The sequence below is a fragment of the Jaculus jaculus genome, chromosome 12 (assembly GCF_020740685.1).
Source record: "Jaculus jaculus isolate mJacJac1 chromosome 12, mJacJac1.mat.Y.cur, whole genome shotgun sequence".
NCBI classification, from domain to species: Eukaryota; Metazoa; Chordata; class Mammalia; order Rodentia; family Dipodidae; genus Jaculus; species Jaculus jaculus.
The window spans coordinates 52,499,648-52,517,066 of NC_059113.1; the positions used below are offsets into that span (position 1 = coordinate 52,499,648).

General features: G+C 48.9%; 1 protein-coding gene across 3 annotated transcripts in view; it reads left to right on the forward strand.

The window, feature by feature from the left end:
• Window positions 1–17,419, forward strand: part of Gsg1l (GSG1 like) — a 233,133-nt gene that overhangs the window by 211,853 nt on the left and 3,861 nt on the right. For 2 of the 3 annotated variants that reach the window (XM_004668358.2, XM_045131933.1), the window contains one exon: window positions 7,845–7,915. In XM_004668358.2, the coding sequence (XP_004668415.1) occupies window positions 7,845–7,915 (71 nt within the window). Of the gene's footprint in view, window positions 1–5,883; window positions 5,898–7,844; window positions 7,916–17,419 lie in introns of all 3 variants that reach the window. The other variant, XM_045131932.1, reaches the window with a different exon arrangement.

Below are 17,419 nucleotides of genomic sequence, written 5' to 3' on the forward strand. Positions count from 1 at the left end.
TGAAAAGCTAGGGGCTGGAGAGAGATGGCTTAGCAGTTAAGGTGCTTGCCTCAGGACCCAAGTTTGATTCCCCAGTTCCCATGTAGCCAGATGCACAAGGTGGTGCATGCATCTGGAGTTAGTTTGCAGTGGCTAGGGGCCCTGGTGCACCCATTCAAATGATCAGTACTGCTAGAGCAAGAACAAAGAATGAAAGAAAGAAAGAAAGAAAGAAAGAAAGAAAGAAAGAAAGAAAGAAAGAAAGAAAGGAAGGAAGGAAGGAAGGAAGGAAGGAAGGATGGAAGGAAGGAAGGAAGGGAGAGGGAGAAAGAAAGAGAAAGGGGAAGGGAGAAAGGGGTGGAAAGGGTAGAATGGGGGAAGAAGGAGGGGCCTCTGTAATGGAGTAGCTGTGAGTCTGTGAGTCTAAGGGAAGTTGCTTCACCTCTCTGCAAGCCATTTTTCTTGGCTGGAAAATGGGTATGTGCTTATGTCATCACTTGGTCATAAGGATGACTGAATTTCTGGCATACAGCAGTCATCCCCTCTTGATACTTCATCCCCCTTAGAAACCTTCCTCTGTGAAGAGTAAAGGAGTCTTGCCACCTGAGAAGAAGGCATGTGGCGCATTGCTAGTTGGCAGTCCTCAAGAGCCCTGCCCAACATGGACTTTTTAGTTCCTATAACCATGAAGGCAGGAGTGAAGATATTCTAAACAGATACTTGTGCCCTTTTTTTGTTATCAGACTAATGAAACAGTGGACCCCAAGAAATTGGAATTGCCTAGGAATCTCATTCCAGGAGAGTGAAAAGGCTGGGGTCCTGGTGACAGCCCGAGGGAGAGCTTGTCTTCCAGGAAGAGAGTTCCCACAGCACCCACTTCTCAGAACATCTTGAGGAGAAACTGGAGCCCAGACAGCGTTGGGCAGTGATGGGTAGGACCCACCGCCACCAGGACTGCTTAGTTATGCAGAACCCTTGCTCTCTATTTGAAGCTGAGCCTGGTGTCAGGACCCTGAAGATGGACTTGGGGTGGGGGCCACCGACTTCTTCATTTTTTCCTTCCCTTTTCTAGTGTAGCTACATTGAATGAATCTCCCTTCTCTGCTTTTCACCATTACTTGTCTTTTTAATTGACATGTTGAGGACAGGTATCCAAGCCAGCTTGTCAGGGCCCAGGGTCTGACCCTAACAACTCTGGCAACATCCTCATGACATTTTAAAATTCTTAAAATTCACCTGAATTTTTAAAACCAGGAGGTTGAATGTTAAATTAAGACTTCTCGGAGGGTATTATCATGGGATTTTTTTATAATCATGGAAAATGTTAATAAAAATTAAATTAAATATATATATATACATATAAAATTTAAAAAAAGAAAAAAAAGACTTCTCGGCTTCTCATAAAAAGCAGAAACTCTGGTCCTGCCGTATGTGGTCCTGTATGGTGTGACAGTGGGAGTAAACATTTGGGTTTGCTCCCCTTGTCCATTGCAGAATGAATGCTGCAAAGTGGTTGGGGGTCTGATGGGGTCTCCTGGTGGTGATTCCAGATAGACAGAGTCTATTCCATATGGTGGGGGCTGGGGGATAGAAAGGCTTTGTAGAAGAGATCATTGAACCAAGGCTTACGAGACCCCAGAAGTGCTCACCAGACAGATTGGTGGTGTGCAGGGAAGGTGGGCCCGGTACAGACCATGACCTGAACAAAAGCTAGGAGCCGACAGCGTGGGGAGCTGGGTCTCTCGGTCGTCTTGTCCTTCTGTGACAGGTGGGGCTGCTTGAGTAGGGCCAGGAAGAACTTACTTTACAGAGGGGTGGAGGAGAGGAATTGAGCATGGAGCGGAAGCTTCACAAAGCCTTCTCCCTTGACGTCACCCATCTTGATGATCTGAGGAGTATGTGCTGAGCTCGCCCTGGCATTGCAGTCCTCTCTCTTCCTGCCATGGGGTCCTGCAGAAAGCATGTCCCCATCCTCACTTCTCACTCACCACCCCCACCCCAATCTGGCTCCCAGCCCCTGGCCCATCAAGGGTGCCTACATTCTAAGACACTAGTCCAGATTACCAGTTCCGTGGTGCCCAACTTTGGGTTCTCAAAGACCCCAGTCACCAGAGTCAAACTGAAGTGATGAACACACCTAGTCCTCCCCCAGCCCTCTCAGTATGTGGCCCAGCTCGTGCCAGTCAAGTCCTGATGGGCTGTCATCCCTCTGTTCACCTCAGGCCTATATGTATTTGCCCCACAGCTATGAAAGGCCCCCTTAGCCATGTGTCACTTTCTGTAACCCACAGATAACTGAGGCCCAACAATATTAAATGGAAAATTCTAGAAATCAAAACTTCATAAATTTTAAATAGTTCTTGTATTTTTTATTTTTGTTATAGTTGTTTTTATTTTCACCAGGCATAGTTACACATTTCTGAAATCCCAGCATCTGGAAACTGAAAGATTGTAAGTTCAAGGTCAGCATGGGCTATAGTAATAAGATTGTATCTCAAAAAAAGGGTGTATTGTTTAGTTTTATAATGAAATATTGTTGTTAGTCTTGTCCTATGCCTTATTTATAAAGTAAACATTAACGTGTGTATATAGAAGGAGACGTGGTCTGTAGAGGGTTTGTGCTATCCTGGATTATAGGACCCAGCTGGAGTCTTAGCGCACACCCCGTGGATAAGCAGGGACAGTTGCCATTTACACCTCTATCCTAGTCACCTAGGCCCAGGTCATGTTCACTCGGGAAAATCCAGCAACCTCCCACCTACTCCTGGCATGGCCATTTTACCCCTTGGATCCATCTCCAGGAGCACAGTGATGTGATCGGGGTATCTGACCACCTCTAGAGCAGCTTTCCCAGCTCCAGGACATCTTCACGGGGACTCTCCTGCCTCATCATGTTTCCCTTCTGCTGGCAGCCCATTCACTCTCCTGCATCAGCAGCTGTGACCTGCCTGTTCTCTGGGGAGCACTTCCAGTCTCACACCAGGAGAACCCAGGCTCTGACCTGCTTGTTCATGGGGGAATACTTCCTTCCTTGTACCGGGGTACCCCCAGTTCTGACCTGCTTATTCTCAAGGGAGCATTCCCTGCCTCTCACCATGGTACTCCCTGCTCTGACCTGCTTGTTCTTGGAGGAGCACTCTCAGCCTCACATAAACATACCCTTGGCTCTGACCTGCTTGTGCTCAGGGGCACCCCCACTTTGCACCCCTGGCTCTGTGACGTTACTCACCAGGCCCCCTCCTCCTGCCAGCCTGGGCAGTGGAAGGTCCTTCAGAGGTAAATCAAGGGATCTTCACACTGTCTATGAGGTCCTGGTCAGAGGGAAGCTATTGGAGGCTTCAAAGATGGGTCTGGAAGGGGGTTGAAGTGTGGATGTCACCCGTTCTAGGGACTCAGTATCTCCAGGAGGTGACTTCTACCCATGTCATTCCCAAAGTGCTAATATCTAGGGCTCAATTTAAAACTCCATAGTGTAAAACAGGAGGCAAAGCCAACCACCTGCAAAGGTCAGGCCCAAGCGTGGACACTGTGTGTAACCATCTCCTTTCTTGTTATTTTTCAAAAGATTCGATCACACAAAAGAATGTGAACAGGAAGGGGGGGGGATCTTTTTATTAACCCATTTATTTCTTCCTATTTTGGAACAGCTCTTTTGATGAGATGTTATGGAATCTTAATTTACTACCTGCCAGTCGTTTATTTGCCAGAATTCCTCTTAATTTCATTCTTCATTCCATTGTAAATGGATCGTTTAACAATCGATGTGTTCTTTGTCCTTTGAAATTGTTTCCTGAGTGTGTAACCTCTGAGACATGTTCAATCACAACTCTACCTTACCCATCTGTCATCAAGACTGGAATATGACTTCTCAGCAGCACCCTGCAGGTCACCTCTGGGCTGGGGTCCTTTAAAATAGTGGTTTATTCTTGGGAAGAGTCTGGCCCACAGGATTCAGAGACAGCGCTGCACCTGTGACGACTGGGCTGGTCCGTGTGGTGTCGTTGGAGGGAAGCCAAAAACACAGGGTGGTCCTTGAAGTAGGAAATGAAGAGAAGAACGATGGGAGGAAGACCTGGCAAGAGTTCCCTGATCTTCCACACTTCCTCCTGGGACCAGTCAGCTGGAGAGAGAATGAAAGGTGGAAGGGAGTTGGAGGAGGGTCCTGCGCCCCAGACTTCACTTTGCCCAGTTCTCAGAGCCTGCCTACCTGTAACGAGCTCCATGGGAAAGCCTGGAGGCCAGGGCTTAGCAGAGGCCCAGCAGCAAGGGCCTCACCAGGGAGCCTGTTAGAAATGCAGCCAGACCTGCTACTTAGAATCTGTGTGTCAACCAGCTTCTCAAATGCCCTTAAAGTTTGGGAAGCTCTGGGCTGAGGGACAGAGCGGATGTGGCCTGCAGCATCCTAGGTGAGGTGACCACCCAAGGGCCAGAAGACAGGCAGGGGGTCCCGCAGACCAGGCCTGCTCAGTGTGGTGCCCAGGCCAGTGAAAACATCTATCCAGGGTCACTGGACAGAATTTGAGGTCAGTGGAAGCAACTTTAGCACATGGAGTTGTGACTGTAGGACTTTGCTCCTTCTTCCACCAAGAGACGGAAAGAAAATAAGAGGGCAGCCTTCCATAGATTGGAGTAAAGTTTGCCTTGGATATCACTATATAAGCCTTTGTTCCACTGGCTTGACATCTGTGAGCAGGAATGGTTCAGAGCATGTGCTGGGCAGCTGGGCCTGGCTGGGACCCAGGCAGCATGCATGGCAGAGTTCTGTGCCAGGCCTGTCATTTCTATCTTGGTGCAAGCTTGCCTTCCCACTACATCAGAAGTTCACCGTAGGCCCAACAATTCTACCCTCCACTGACTCCACAGTTCTTGGAAGGTCTCAGAGAATGAGGTAATATAGGAAGTAACAATCTTTGGGGACCAAAATGAGCTGTGATGAGTATTTCTGTCCTACTGTGGACACTTAGTATCACTTGGCGTTCACCTCTCTCCCTAGATCGCCCCCTCCAGCCTCAAGCTTCTAGCTCTGCCACTCTGAGTGAGAGGTAGCAGGGCCAGGGGTGATAGGGCATGACTGTGATTCTAGCTCCAGGAGGCTGGGGCAGGAGGATGGAGAGCTCCTGGGTTATATAGCAAAACCTTATCTTTAAAAACATCTGCGTGGTGGCACATGCCTTTAATCCCAGCACTCAGGAGGCAGAGGTAGAGGATCACCATGAGTTCGAGGCCACCCTGAGAATACAGAGTGAATTCCAGGTCAGCCTGGGCTAGAGTGAGACCCTACCTCAGAAAACCAATGAATAAACAACGACAACAACTAAATCCAGAAACGACAACCACAAGGTGATTGGCAAGAGGGTAGGAAGAGGAACTTATGTTTTCTCTGGAAAGGACTGCTGTGTCCCATGTGAGACAAGAGAACAGTGATGTCAAGAGAGGTCAAAAGGAAGAGCAAGCCCAGTGTGCTGCAGAGTTCAGCAAAAACTGAAAGCAGGCAGGGGAAGGGAGGGCAGATGCGCAGCTGGGTGGTGCTGGTGCTGAACCAGAGCTCCTTGAGGGTCGTTGGATGATGAGGTGATGACTGCAGAGGTTCGGGCCACAGGGACCCAGATTGTGTTGCCATCGATGTGGTGCACATCTGGACTCTGGGATTTGGCTAGGTTCAAAAAGAGTGGGTACAGAGAGAGTTGGGAGTGAGCGCCCAGGTTTGGAGTTCAAAAGGGAGCTTGCAACCACCCCCTTCTTAAACTCTGCCACCTGTAAGTGGCTCCGAGCTGTGGCAGTCCTGAGACGCCAGAGGAGAGCAGTATGTGTGCAGAGCACTCGCTGACAGAGCCTTGCACAGTGTGCATGAGGCTCTGGTTCATCCCCAGCACTGAAAAAAAAAAAAAAAGGAAAGGAAAGGAGGGCAGGAGGGATGGGTTAGCGGTTAAAGCATTTGCCTGCAAAGCCAAAGGACCCAGGTTTGATTCCCCAGGGCCCACATTAGCCAGATGCACAAGGGGGCACATGTATCCAGAGTTCATTTGCAGTGGCTGGGGGCCCTGGTGCACCCATTCTCTCTCCCTCTTTCTCTGTTAAATAAATAAATAAAATATATTTTTTTTTTAAAAAAAGAAGGGAAACTCTTGTGGCTGGAAGAGGAATGAGCACTTTATCATTATGGTACAAGAAGGGAAGGAAAGGAAAGGAGAAGAGGGAAGGAAAGACAAAAGAAAAGAAGGGAGGGAGGAAGAGAAGGAAAAGAAAAGAAAGGACTTATGATTGGTGGAGGGAAGAACATTTTGGCGCCATGGTGAACTTGGGAGACCATGTTCCATGTGCCCATGGAATTGTGTTTGGGAAGTGTTTTGCTTTAGTTAAAAAATGAGGGCTGGAGTACATAGTAAATTCCAGGTCAGCCTGGGCTAGAGCAAGACGCTACCTCAAAAAACAAAAAAGCAAAACAAAATAAAAATCATGGAATTTCAAAGGGGAAAGTGTCAGGGGGGAGGGAGGGAATTACCATGGGATTTTTTTTTTATAATCATGGAAAATATTAATAAAAATTCAAAAATTATAAATAAAAAAAAAGAAATGTGGGCTGGAGAGATGGTTCAGTGGTTAAAGACATTTGTTTACAAAGCCTGCAGCCCTGGTTTGATTCCCCGCTACCCACATAAAGTGGCACATGCAACTGGAGTTCATTTGCCCTGGTGCGTCTAGTCCCCCTCTCTCATTGTTATCCTCTTACTTTCTCTGTTTCCATGTGTATAGATAAATAAAATATTTTTGGGGAAAAAAAAGAAATGTTAGGGCTGGAGGGATGGCTTAGCAGTTCAGGTTCTTGCTAGCAAAGCCAAAGGACCCAGGTTCAGTTTTCTGCTACCCATGTAAAGCCAGATGCACAAGGTGGCGCACACGTCTGGAGTTTGTTTGCAGTGGCTGAGGTTCTGGCAGGCTCATTCTCTCTCTTTCTCTATTTACCTCTTTCTCTCTCTCAAATTAATAAGTAAAATATCACATTTAATTTTAAAAAGAAATTTACACAGCTAATAAGAGTCCATTGCCTCAAAATCAGAAAATGAGATTAAGCAAAAAGATTCCAGGTTTACTCCCCTACCTTCTCACCTTGTAGGAATAACTAACATTAATATTTTGTGCATGCAAGTGTGCAGGTTTGAAAATGTGTCAAGCTGTACACACCGTTTGTGACATATACATCCTTTCTGACTCACAAGTTGGAAGTGTACAGTTATTCTATTTGTGTGTGGTAACAAGGAGGTTTTACTTTCCTATTAGTCTCCAAATACCTCGATTTATTTTTCTGTTTTTATGCAGTGTATTTGTTTATTTAATGTTGTGTGGGAATGCACATGTTCACGTGTGTGCTGCTGTAAGTATGTGGAGTTCAAAGGACAGCTTTTCTAGCCAGTCCTCGCTGTCATTTGAACCAGTTGCTTTCTCTGCACCTAGTTCAGCTGCTGGAGTTCTTTTGTGATTGTTGTTGCACCACTGGGCACTTCTGGAAGATTCTCCTGTCTCTGTCTCCCATCTTGCCATCAAGGTGCTGGGATTACGGAAACCTGCCACCACTCTGATTTTTCCATGGGGTCTCGGGACAGCGGGGTGGGGTGAGCTTGGGGACTCAGGCTGGAGCAGTAAGCGCTTTATGCACTGAGCTACATCTCCCCAGCCGAAATGCCTGGGGTTTTTATTGCTAAAAAGGAAATAGTGCTGTCCACCTCACAGGGTCTGGACAGGGGTCCATGGGAAGATAGGTGGTAAGCCACTTTTTAAAATGTTTTCTGAAAGAAGGGACTTGTGCCTTTTCAGCTGCACGTGCTCATGGTCATCTAGCCTTTGGCTTTTTCTTTTTCTCTTTGTAGGATTGGGAAGGGCGATGTGAGCGAGGAGGAAGACTTCCACCTAGCCTGCCGCCATGAGAGATACCCCACCCGTAAGTGCTTCCTGCTACAGACTGGAGCTGATGCGGGACCAGGGAGCTCTGGAGATGGAGAGCCAGCACCCTGTATCCTCTCACAGGCCCACATCAGAGATGGGAAGATGAGGCTGCAGGCTCAGCTGAGTGAGCAGTCCTGACCTGGCATAGCCTCTGACCTTTGGGCAGTGTCCTGGTACCAGCCAAGGCAGGGAGGAGATGCTGGATAAGATTTGTTTGGTGGCGCTGACACTGACTTCATCCCCTCACCCTGTGACATGTATGGAAGGATGCAGGGCAGCCACAGGTGTCAGCTCCTGAGAGCTAAGAGGGGGAAAGTTGGGAGTGTGGTTTTCCAAAGCATGGACGAGCTGGTGGACATTGGAAGGTTAAATGATCCCATGTCAGTGGAACCCACCGTGTTTCCCTGCCCTTCCCCCTGTACTGCAGCTTTTGAGGACTGACCTCATACTCTGCTGACCCCACACCCCTCCCACAGGCAGGTTTGCTGTACATACTTAGCAGATGATGAAATTAAGGCTCAGAGAGATGGAATAACTTGCCCTAGATCACACAGCCTTGTTAGTCAGTGCTCTGCACACACCTTCCAGATCTTGAAAGATGTTCCAGTGACTTCCATCTGTACCTGGGTTCCTGTGCCCGAAGGTTAGAAATGCTAGGGAAGTTGAGTCTAGAAGCTCCATCCCCTCCCTTGCCCTTGGGCACCCTTCTCACTTGGAGTCTCTGTCTGCCTCTATCTATCTATCTATCTATCTATCTATCTATCTATCTATCTATCTATCATATGTCTATCTATATACATCCATCCTATCCACTGTCCACCTTTATCTGTTGCAAAATTTCTCAGCTGACTGCCTGGATTAGAAGCCAGAGTTAACCCCAACATTTTTGCTGTTGTCCTCTCCTGGCGGATGTAATGGTACCTGAATGTGGTCCTTTGGTGGCATTGTCAGAGTGGCCCAGCCTGGGCTTTCCTGGGAGCACACCTCCCCCTACCTCACGCACACAAGTCTGCCAGCTCAGTGGTTTGCTTGGCTTGGAGATTGTGACACATGCAGTGGAGAAGGGACTCAAGAAAGAGGCAGGTTTGGGGAGAGAATGTCAGGGCAGCTACCCAGGCCCAGAGCTGCTCCAGCTATGACAGGAACTCTTTGAGTCATTGTAGAAAGGATCAGGGAAGATACCCAGGCCCAGAGCTGCCCGAGTGGTGACAGGAACTCTTTGAGTCATTGTAGAAAAGGTCAGGGAAGATACACAGGTCCAGAGCTGCCCGAGCAGTGACAGGAACTCTCTGAGTCATTGTTGGTGGATTGCAGGGCATGAGGCATGAACTTGCTGGCTGGCACCTGAGGCCAATACAGAAGGCTCTGGGTGAGCAGTAGGGTGGGGGGCCATCTTGTGCCACATTGCACCCAGGAGAACAAGGGTGGAGGGAGGATCCTGGGGACATGCAAGACTTGTACTGGAGCCCTCGAGGGCATATGTCAGTGTGGACTTATGAATCTAGCAAGAAGTACCTGCTGCTTTGTGCTATTGAGTCAGAGAGTGGGGTGAGGGGGCATCACCAAGGCTGTGGCTCGATGGAGGGAGCTCACAGGGCAGGAGGGCTGTGATACGATAAGAGACTGGACCATTGACACTGTATTGCAAGATCATCTGGGGACAGCAGTGGCATGGACAGCCAGCCAGCAAGGTCCTAGCTCTGTATGGTCCCAAGGAGCCTGAAGCCAGTGTAGAAACCTGGTTGTGCAGGGAAGAGTGTCAGTTCCACAAGGAAGACATTAGTTATCCTAAAGAGACACGGAAAACATCGTGCACTCACTTGCTCATGGGCTTCCCTGGGTCCCAGGAGAAAGTGATGAGCAAGGCAGGTTGTGAAACCCTAAGCCTGCAGGGCAGCAAGACATAAGCTGTCACTACAGAGTATGGTCAAGAACCACATTGGGGTCCCTGCAGGTCTCAGGATGGCAAAGAGCCTTATCTCGGGCACAGAGGGGACTAGCGATGGAGGGCAATTTCCTGATGAAGGTGTCTGGACTATGTAGTGAATCCAGAACCAGGAATGCCAGTTCCCAGCTTGGACCCTGATATCTGCCTGACACTGAGTCCTCATTTAGCCCCATGGTAGACAGCATAGCAAGGACCAGGGAGGTTGGGACTGTGGCTTTGGCCAGGCGTGGTGGCTCACACCTGTCACCCCAGCACTCAGGAGGCCAAGGCAGGAGGATCTCCAGTTCCAGGCCAGCCTGGACTGCATAGTGAGACCCTTCTCAGAAAAGAAAACAAAAGTCCGGGCTTTTGTCACCAGGCCAGACAGTAGCATAGGGACTGAGCCCAAGTGTATGGCTCCCAGCCCACTCCTGGACCTCTGAGAAGAGCCACTTTTGTGGATGGATTGGTGTGTCCAGGTGGGGTCCTGAGGATGGGTGCCCAGTGCGAGCACTCCTAGCCCGGAGAAGCAGCTGGTCTCCAGAATTCGGCCTCTTAGCTGCTGTGGGGTTTCTGCCGAGAAAATATTTTGGAACTGCTTGGGCGAGTTTTGCAATATTTTTGCGTGGAGCAGCTGCTCAGATCCTGCTGAGGATGGCTTGCCGGCAGGAGGCACGGGGGAGGAGGGTGTCAGGGAGCCCACATTATTAAACACTTGCTGTGTGCGCTCTGCAGAGCACTTAGCTGCTAGCTCTTTGATGGTGATCCGGCCCTGAGAAGGAGGGATTACGAGGTGGCTTTGCTGAGCAGACATCTCACTTTAGCCACTCGGTGATAAGACGCGGCTGGCAGTCAGCTCTTTCTGCTCACTGCGGGCTCAGCTTGTGCCCCCAGCCCCTGACCTTGCCGCCTCCCACTCTCCCCTCTATCAGACTGCTCCAGGTAGCTGCAGCGGCGACATGCAAAACTTATTCACACCCTGGGCCTTTGCAATTGCCAGCTGCTCTACCCGGATGTTCGCCCTCTTACGTCACCATGTGCTTCACTTGGTCTCGTGCTGAAGTCTGAGCTAGAAAGCCACTTCTTCCACGGAGAGTCTCTTAATTTTCACTAGCTTCCTATTCCACACCTGTACTCTTACCATGTTTTATTCTTCCTAGTGTTCGTCCCCCTCTGAGTTTTCTTTTTCTTACTCACTTGGTTTTGTTGTTTCTGATAAACTCAGAGCAAGCTATTTGTCTGGTTTGCTTGTTCATGTCCCAAGAGCCCACCACAGCATGGGGCACACAGTAGGTGCTTATTGTTGGCTCTGAGCCCCTGTGTGTCTCCCGCCACCTCCCATCTACGGCAGCCACTTTGACATAAAAAAGTTAAACAAAGTTTTGGTTCTCCTAACTGGCTCAAAAGTTGCTATTCTTTTCCTTGGGTTTCTGTGATATGGATTTTGCCATTTTTTTTTTTTTTCCTGAAGAAAGACTTTGCTTTTGAATCCTGCCTTCCGGGCTTTGCAGCACCAGTAGCTAGCTCAGGAGCACATCAGACATGACATTTGATGGAAGTGGTGTGCCACATGGTCTGGGTGTCTGCACCATCCTCTTGGGGGGGGGTACCTGGGGTTTGCAGCTGATGGTACCTGTCAAGTTCAATGCCTAAGACAAGCTTTTGATTTAGCCAGGTGTGTCTGGAAGGCTGGGCTCAGCAAGAGGCTGTCACTTGCCAAGCACAGAGGTGGCTTCTGGGAGCACTGTCTAGACAGATTGTGGCCACTACTGCCCTCAGAACAGCAGAGGGAATTTCAAGAAAGATTTTTTTTTGTCATGGCCCAGAGCAACTTGGCATTTTGATTAGATCAAAATCAAATCCAATAGAGTACTGCTTGAGTTGCTTCCTTTATTAAAATAGAAGCAAACCATCTTTCTGAAATAAATATTAAAGCCAATTTGCTGGGCCCAGAGCATGGAGCTTGGGGACATCTGAGACCCAAGCGTCAGAGGGCAAAGGGATCCAAGCCACCTGGCATTAGTATCAGTGTCACCCAGTGGGTGTGGGTGCAGGGACCAGTAAAGGATGATTACAAGGCTCCTCATGCAGAGTTGCTATTTCATGTCTAGGTCAGATGGATGCTCTTCATTTTGTTTGGAGACAGGGTCTCCTCCCTGTGTTGCCCAGCCTGGCCTCGAACTCACCATCCTCCCGATTCCACCTTCAAAGTTTTGGGATGACAGGCATGAGCCACTGTGTCTGGCAGGATTCTGCATTGTGACAAGTTTTCAGTGAAGTTGAAGTGGCTGATTCACAGATTAAACTCAGAGTGGCCTTTGCCTGAAGCCTCGAGTTGGCTTTGTCACTGGTGTGGGCTTTTCAGCAACTTCTAAATAATCCATCCATCTTCCTCGGATGGGAGCTGGATGACTCTTTCCAGCACTCCTGAAGCCAGTCCCCTCCCTGAGGACATCAGGCAGTGAAGAATTCTCACCAGGGCCCCCCTTGGCATCCTCTCCCCGCCTCATTTTCCTTCCTGTCGCATGCTCCCACCTTCTGATCTTCCTGGCTAATTTGCGGGTTTCTAATCTCTCCCCACAAGAACGGTAAAGTTACAAAGACAGACCTCACTACCACATCCATTGTGGCAGCTCAGTGACCACTGACAGTGGGGGACCCTGCAGTTCTGGTAGCGGCTTGGCTCACACCATCCACATGAGGCGGAGAGCATTTCTGCTTTTCAGTGAGAGCACTTAGTTCTGAGAACACAGGCACTTGTCCCGGGTTGCAGGTCTGTAGGACTCTAAGTTGGTTTTCTTTTTGTACCATTTTTTTTTGAGGTAGGGTCTCACTCTGGCCCAGGCTGACCTAGAATTAACTGTACTCTCAGGGTAGCCTTGAACTCATGGCAATCCTCCTACCTCTGCCTCTCGAGTCCTGGGATTAACAGTGTGTGCCACCACGCTTGTTTTTTTCTACCATTTTTGTTCAAGGCAGAGGTACCTAAATCATATCTGTTGCTAAGAAATGATGAGACACTTATCAAAGTACAGACTGTGGCTGGGCACACCTGCCGGCTCAGTACACAGGATGCCGAGGTAGGAAGACTGCAAGTTCAAGGCCAGTCTCGGTGCCATAGTGAGACCCTGTCTCAAAAAGTGAGCCACTTCTCTGGAGATCCACATTCCTGGCTCTATGATGGGTGGGAACTCTGAGCAGGTGAGTCTGATGACAAGGCAGGGCGTGTGAGGGGCGGGATGAGTGGCCTCGCCTCCACACCTGCAGTGTCTCCTGCACTAGCCGCGCTGATTCCAGCCATCTGCTGCCTGCCTTCCCCCAGTAACATTCTGAGCTTTCACACCTTGTAAAAGCTTGGCAAGCTTGCCAAGAATGCATTTCACACCCTGTTCCTTCTGCCTGAAGTGACCTGTCCCCTCCCTCTACCAGGCAGGAAACAAACTTGGTGAGCACCATCAAAGTGATGCTCCAGGGTGTGGTCCTGACCCTGGCTGAGGGGCCGCACCTCTCGGTGTCCCACTGCCCTGTGCTCAAAGAGGCATTTTTTTTCCTCTCTGTGACAAAGTACCTCACAGAAGCAGCTGGAGGGGGGAAAGCTCATGGTGTCAGAAGATTCTTTTCTTGGCCCTATCACTGTGGTCCTGGATAAGCGTCATGGTAGATCAGCAAGATGGGGCAGAGGTGCCCACCTTGAAGAGCCAGAAAGCAGTGACAGGTCAAGAGATACCCTTCAATGTTACACTACAGGTGACCCCAGTCAGCCTCACTTTCCCCACGTCCATCCCTCCCAGTACTCTAGGCACATTTTGAATTCACCAGTGAATCAACCCCCATGCCTTAGTCATATGAGAGCTCTTCTAATGGGGTCATCTGTGGAGATTCCCTCACATACAAATCCAACTCTTGGCAGTCAGGATCACCACCACTGAATGGTGGGGCACTTAGGAGTATAGTCTTTTGAGGGAGGCTGCCGGGGTTCAAATGGCAGCGGGGACACCTTGGACAAAGGACTTTTCCTAGGTGGGTCCAGCTTCCTGCCCTGTGAGTGGACACAGCAATGGCACCTTACACATGGGTTTCAGGTTAAATGAGTTGGGCCTGGCACAGGGACATCTGTAGCAGGTTTGTTCTCATGTCCCACTACTGTCTGTCTCCCTCCCCACCCTGTGAGTACCAGAGGGCAGCACAGTGGGCAGTGTCTGCAACTCAGCATCCAGTATGGCTTCGGACACTCTGTATGTGTTTAATAAAGGAACTGAGGAATTCGTGACTCTGGGAAGGACGGGCAGGTGAAAGAGAATCAAGTCTGATCTGAGATGTAAGAAAGAGACAATGGGAAAGTTATGGCCCAGGAACATGGGGTCCCAGGCAGAGCAAGATGAACTTATTCCAGCCTCCTAAGACAGCCTGATCTTTAGACCAGAACCCCTTCTCTTCCTCCACCTGGGCCCCACGTAGCTTGCTGTTCTTCTCCAGCCCACAACTGAATATTCACTCAACAGATGTGTGTTATCACCACTGGGCTCGGGCTGGATGGCCACTGTGAAAACCAATAGATCTGGCCTTTGTCCTCATGTGACATGGAACCTAAAATGAGAGAGGAAGAGGAAACAAGGGGACAGATATTTCCAATATGATGGTGTCTCTAAAACCCCTCATGATAGAGATATACAGAGAGGCAGCCAGGGGCACTCTGAACTGAAGACGTTCGGACCATGATGGTGACACTAGCTGCTATGTCCCTAGAGCCAGATGCCTCAGTGCCAGCTTTAATTCCATTCTCCATCACATTCCACACCCTATCTCTTCTTGAGTGAAGTCATTCCCCCCTGCCACCACCAAGAGCTGCTTTGCAAAGGGCCCAGCTCATCCTCCAGCAACTGTGGGGGCTGCAGTACTAGCCACATGTCCACTCTTGGAACTGTCAACCCTCACACTATCACACAAAGTGATCTTGAGCAAGTCACTTCCCTTCTGAGTGTCTCAGTTTCCCCCTGTGTACATAAATGGTGGAATTGACCATTGAAAGGTCTTTCAAGCCCAATGAGTTCATTGTGGAACATCAGATGTGCTTTAGCCTCAGTACACAGATCCTGAAGTGGGCCCTAGACAGGGGTTTCCCACGGAGAGTGAGTTAGGGCTGGAGGAAATCAGATCTAAGGGAAAGGGCTAGGTGCCTGCCTGAAACCCTAACACTCAGAAAGCTGGGCAGGAGGATCATGAGGATAAGGCCAGCCTGGGTAACCTAGTGAGAGCCTGTTACAAAAACAACAGCAAGGAAAACATGAGAGAATGAGAGATCACATCTTTCAAGAGTCTCCTACAAGTCAAAGGCCCTGCTAAGCCTAGAGTGGAGGTAGAGTCCCAGAGGAATATAGAACTGCTTGCCACTAACTCTCCAAATGAAGCAAATCTCTTTCATCTAATGAGCCTCTGTTGAACCAACCCCACCATACTGCTGATGTTTTGGTATTCCCACGCCATCAGTGCGAGGTTGAATAATGAAGGGCTGCTGTGCAAGGGCTCTGATGAGCCTTCTGACTTCTCTGTATCTCAAATCGATTTGCAGGTCAGAGAGTGAGGTTACTTGTCAAAAATCCACATAGGTTAAAAAAAATTTCTATAGGGCTGGAGAGATTGCTTAGTGGTTAAGGCACTTGCCTGTGAAGCCTAAGAACTCATGTTTAAATCTCCAGGTCCCACATAAACCAGATGCACAGTGAGGCAAGCGCACAATGTCACATAAGGGGGTGCACGTATCTGGAGTTTGTTTTCAGTGGCAAAAGGCCCTAGCACACCCATTCTCTCTCTCTCAAAAAATTCCTATAAGGATGGAGATTGCTTAGCATTTGCAAACAAAGCCAAACTACTCAGGTATGATTCCCTCAGTGTCCACGTAAAGCCAGATGCACAAGGTGGTAATGCATCTAGAGTGTGTTTGCAGTGGCTAGAAGCCCTGATGTGCCCATTCTCTTTTGCTTTCTCTCTCAGGTAAGTAAATAATTACTATAGCTCATGACTGATGGAGTTTAGATTTGAACCTCGGTTAGATCTGAATATAGTTTTGAACCTTTGACTATTAGATCCAAGTGCCTTAACCTTGAATTGGAGGAAGAGGGATTGAGCAGAGAGCTATGTGTATCACCTGAAGAGAAGTGGGAGAAGCTCTTACCAAGCTCAGTCCATACATCTGTGGTGGTCTGGGAGGCAATCCTGAGTTGGGATTCCCGAACCACCAGCATAAAGCTTTCTCTCGATTGTTAGGGAAGAGGGCAGGGTTCTGTGGGCAAGTATAAGCCACAGGACCAATGGCTCTGGGCCCAGAGCGTCTTCAGGAAGGCAGGGGAAGGGAGAAGAGCTTCAGCTCTGAGCGTTGTGGCCTGTGACCAAGGGGACAGACAAGTAAGCCTCATCTTAACTCAACTCAGGATGTTCAAGGATCAAGGTTCTTTTTCCTAAAAAACAATGACATACTCGCTTTCCACATTGCCACCATCAGTTATGCCTGCCAGTGTCTATGAGGGCATGCTCGTGGCTCCTAGATACACACTTAGACAAAATAATCAATCCTTTCTATGCACCAAATATTTTCTTCTTGATTTAAAAAAAAATCCCAAACACCTATATCTTGGCAACAAGTGTTTCTAAAGATTGCAACTGTTTCAGTAACTGGGGCCAAAACAAGTGTTTTTCCCCTCAAGGCCAAATGATTCCAGAATGTTTGCAAAATGTGTCCCACTTCTTTGAAAGTGTAGTAAAATTTACAAAACACTGACATTAAAGAATATTAAAAACAGAAGGGGAAAAAAGCCAAAGGGAAAACTTCACTCGAACATACACACACACACACACACACACACACACACACACACACACACACACCGCCACTGGTACAACCACCTTCCTTGCTGTTCCTCCCAGCCTTTGTTAGGAGGGAACATCTTTTAACAGCCAAGCAGCTCTGAGGATGCAGGAAGAGCAATCAGTTCTGTCCTTAGAGGTGTGCTAGCAAGAGTTCAGCATCTCTGGGAGTTCTCATCCTGGTGAATGGGTTTTCTACAAGACAAGCATATCTGCATCTATTCAACTTCAGTGTGGAAATCAAAATGACTTGCATGAATTTTCTCAGTGGTGAATCTTGAAATCAGAAGCAGTTGATCTGTCCAGATCCATGTGACTAAGGGGCTAATGCAGCCACTGGTTTTCATAGGGCTCAGCACCCTCTTCTGTAGAGTGGCAGAAAGTCTGAGAGGTAGGAAAGAATGCCAGGCAGGTTACCAGAGGGACAGCGGGAGGGGGCAGGGAAGGCAACTAAAGCTGGATCTTGAGGGGTCCACTGAACAGCTGGTACCTGGATGTCCCAGTGAGAGTGGCAGGAACAACTCAGGTATGTGAGCGAGTCTTTGAGAGGACAGCTGAGGGAGGAAGGGGTTTTATCTTCTGCAAACCAATCAGCATATTAGGCAGGGGAGTGTGGCATAGGGAGGGGCCTTCTGCTCTGCTGTTTCCCAGGCCCCTAAGAGCAGGGCAGTGGCAGGCAGACGAAGGGTGGAGACAGTGCCTGTTCCCTGT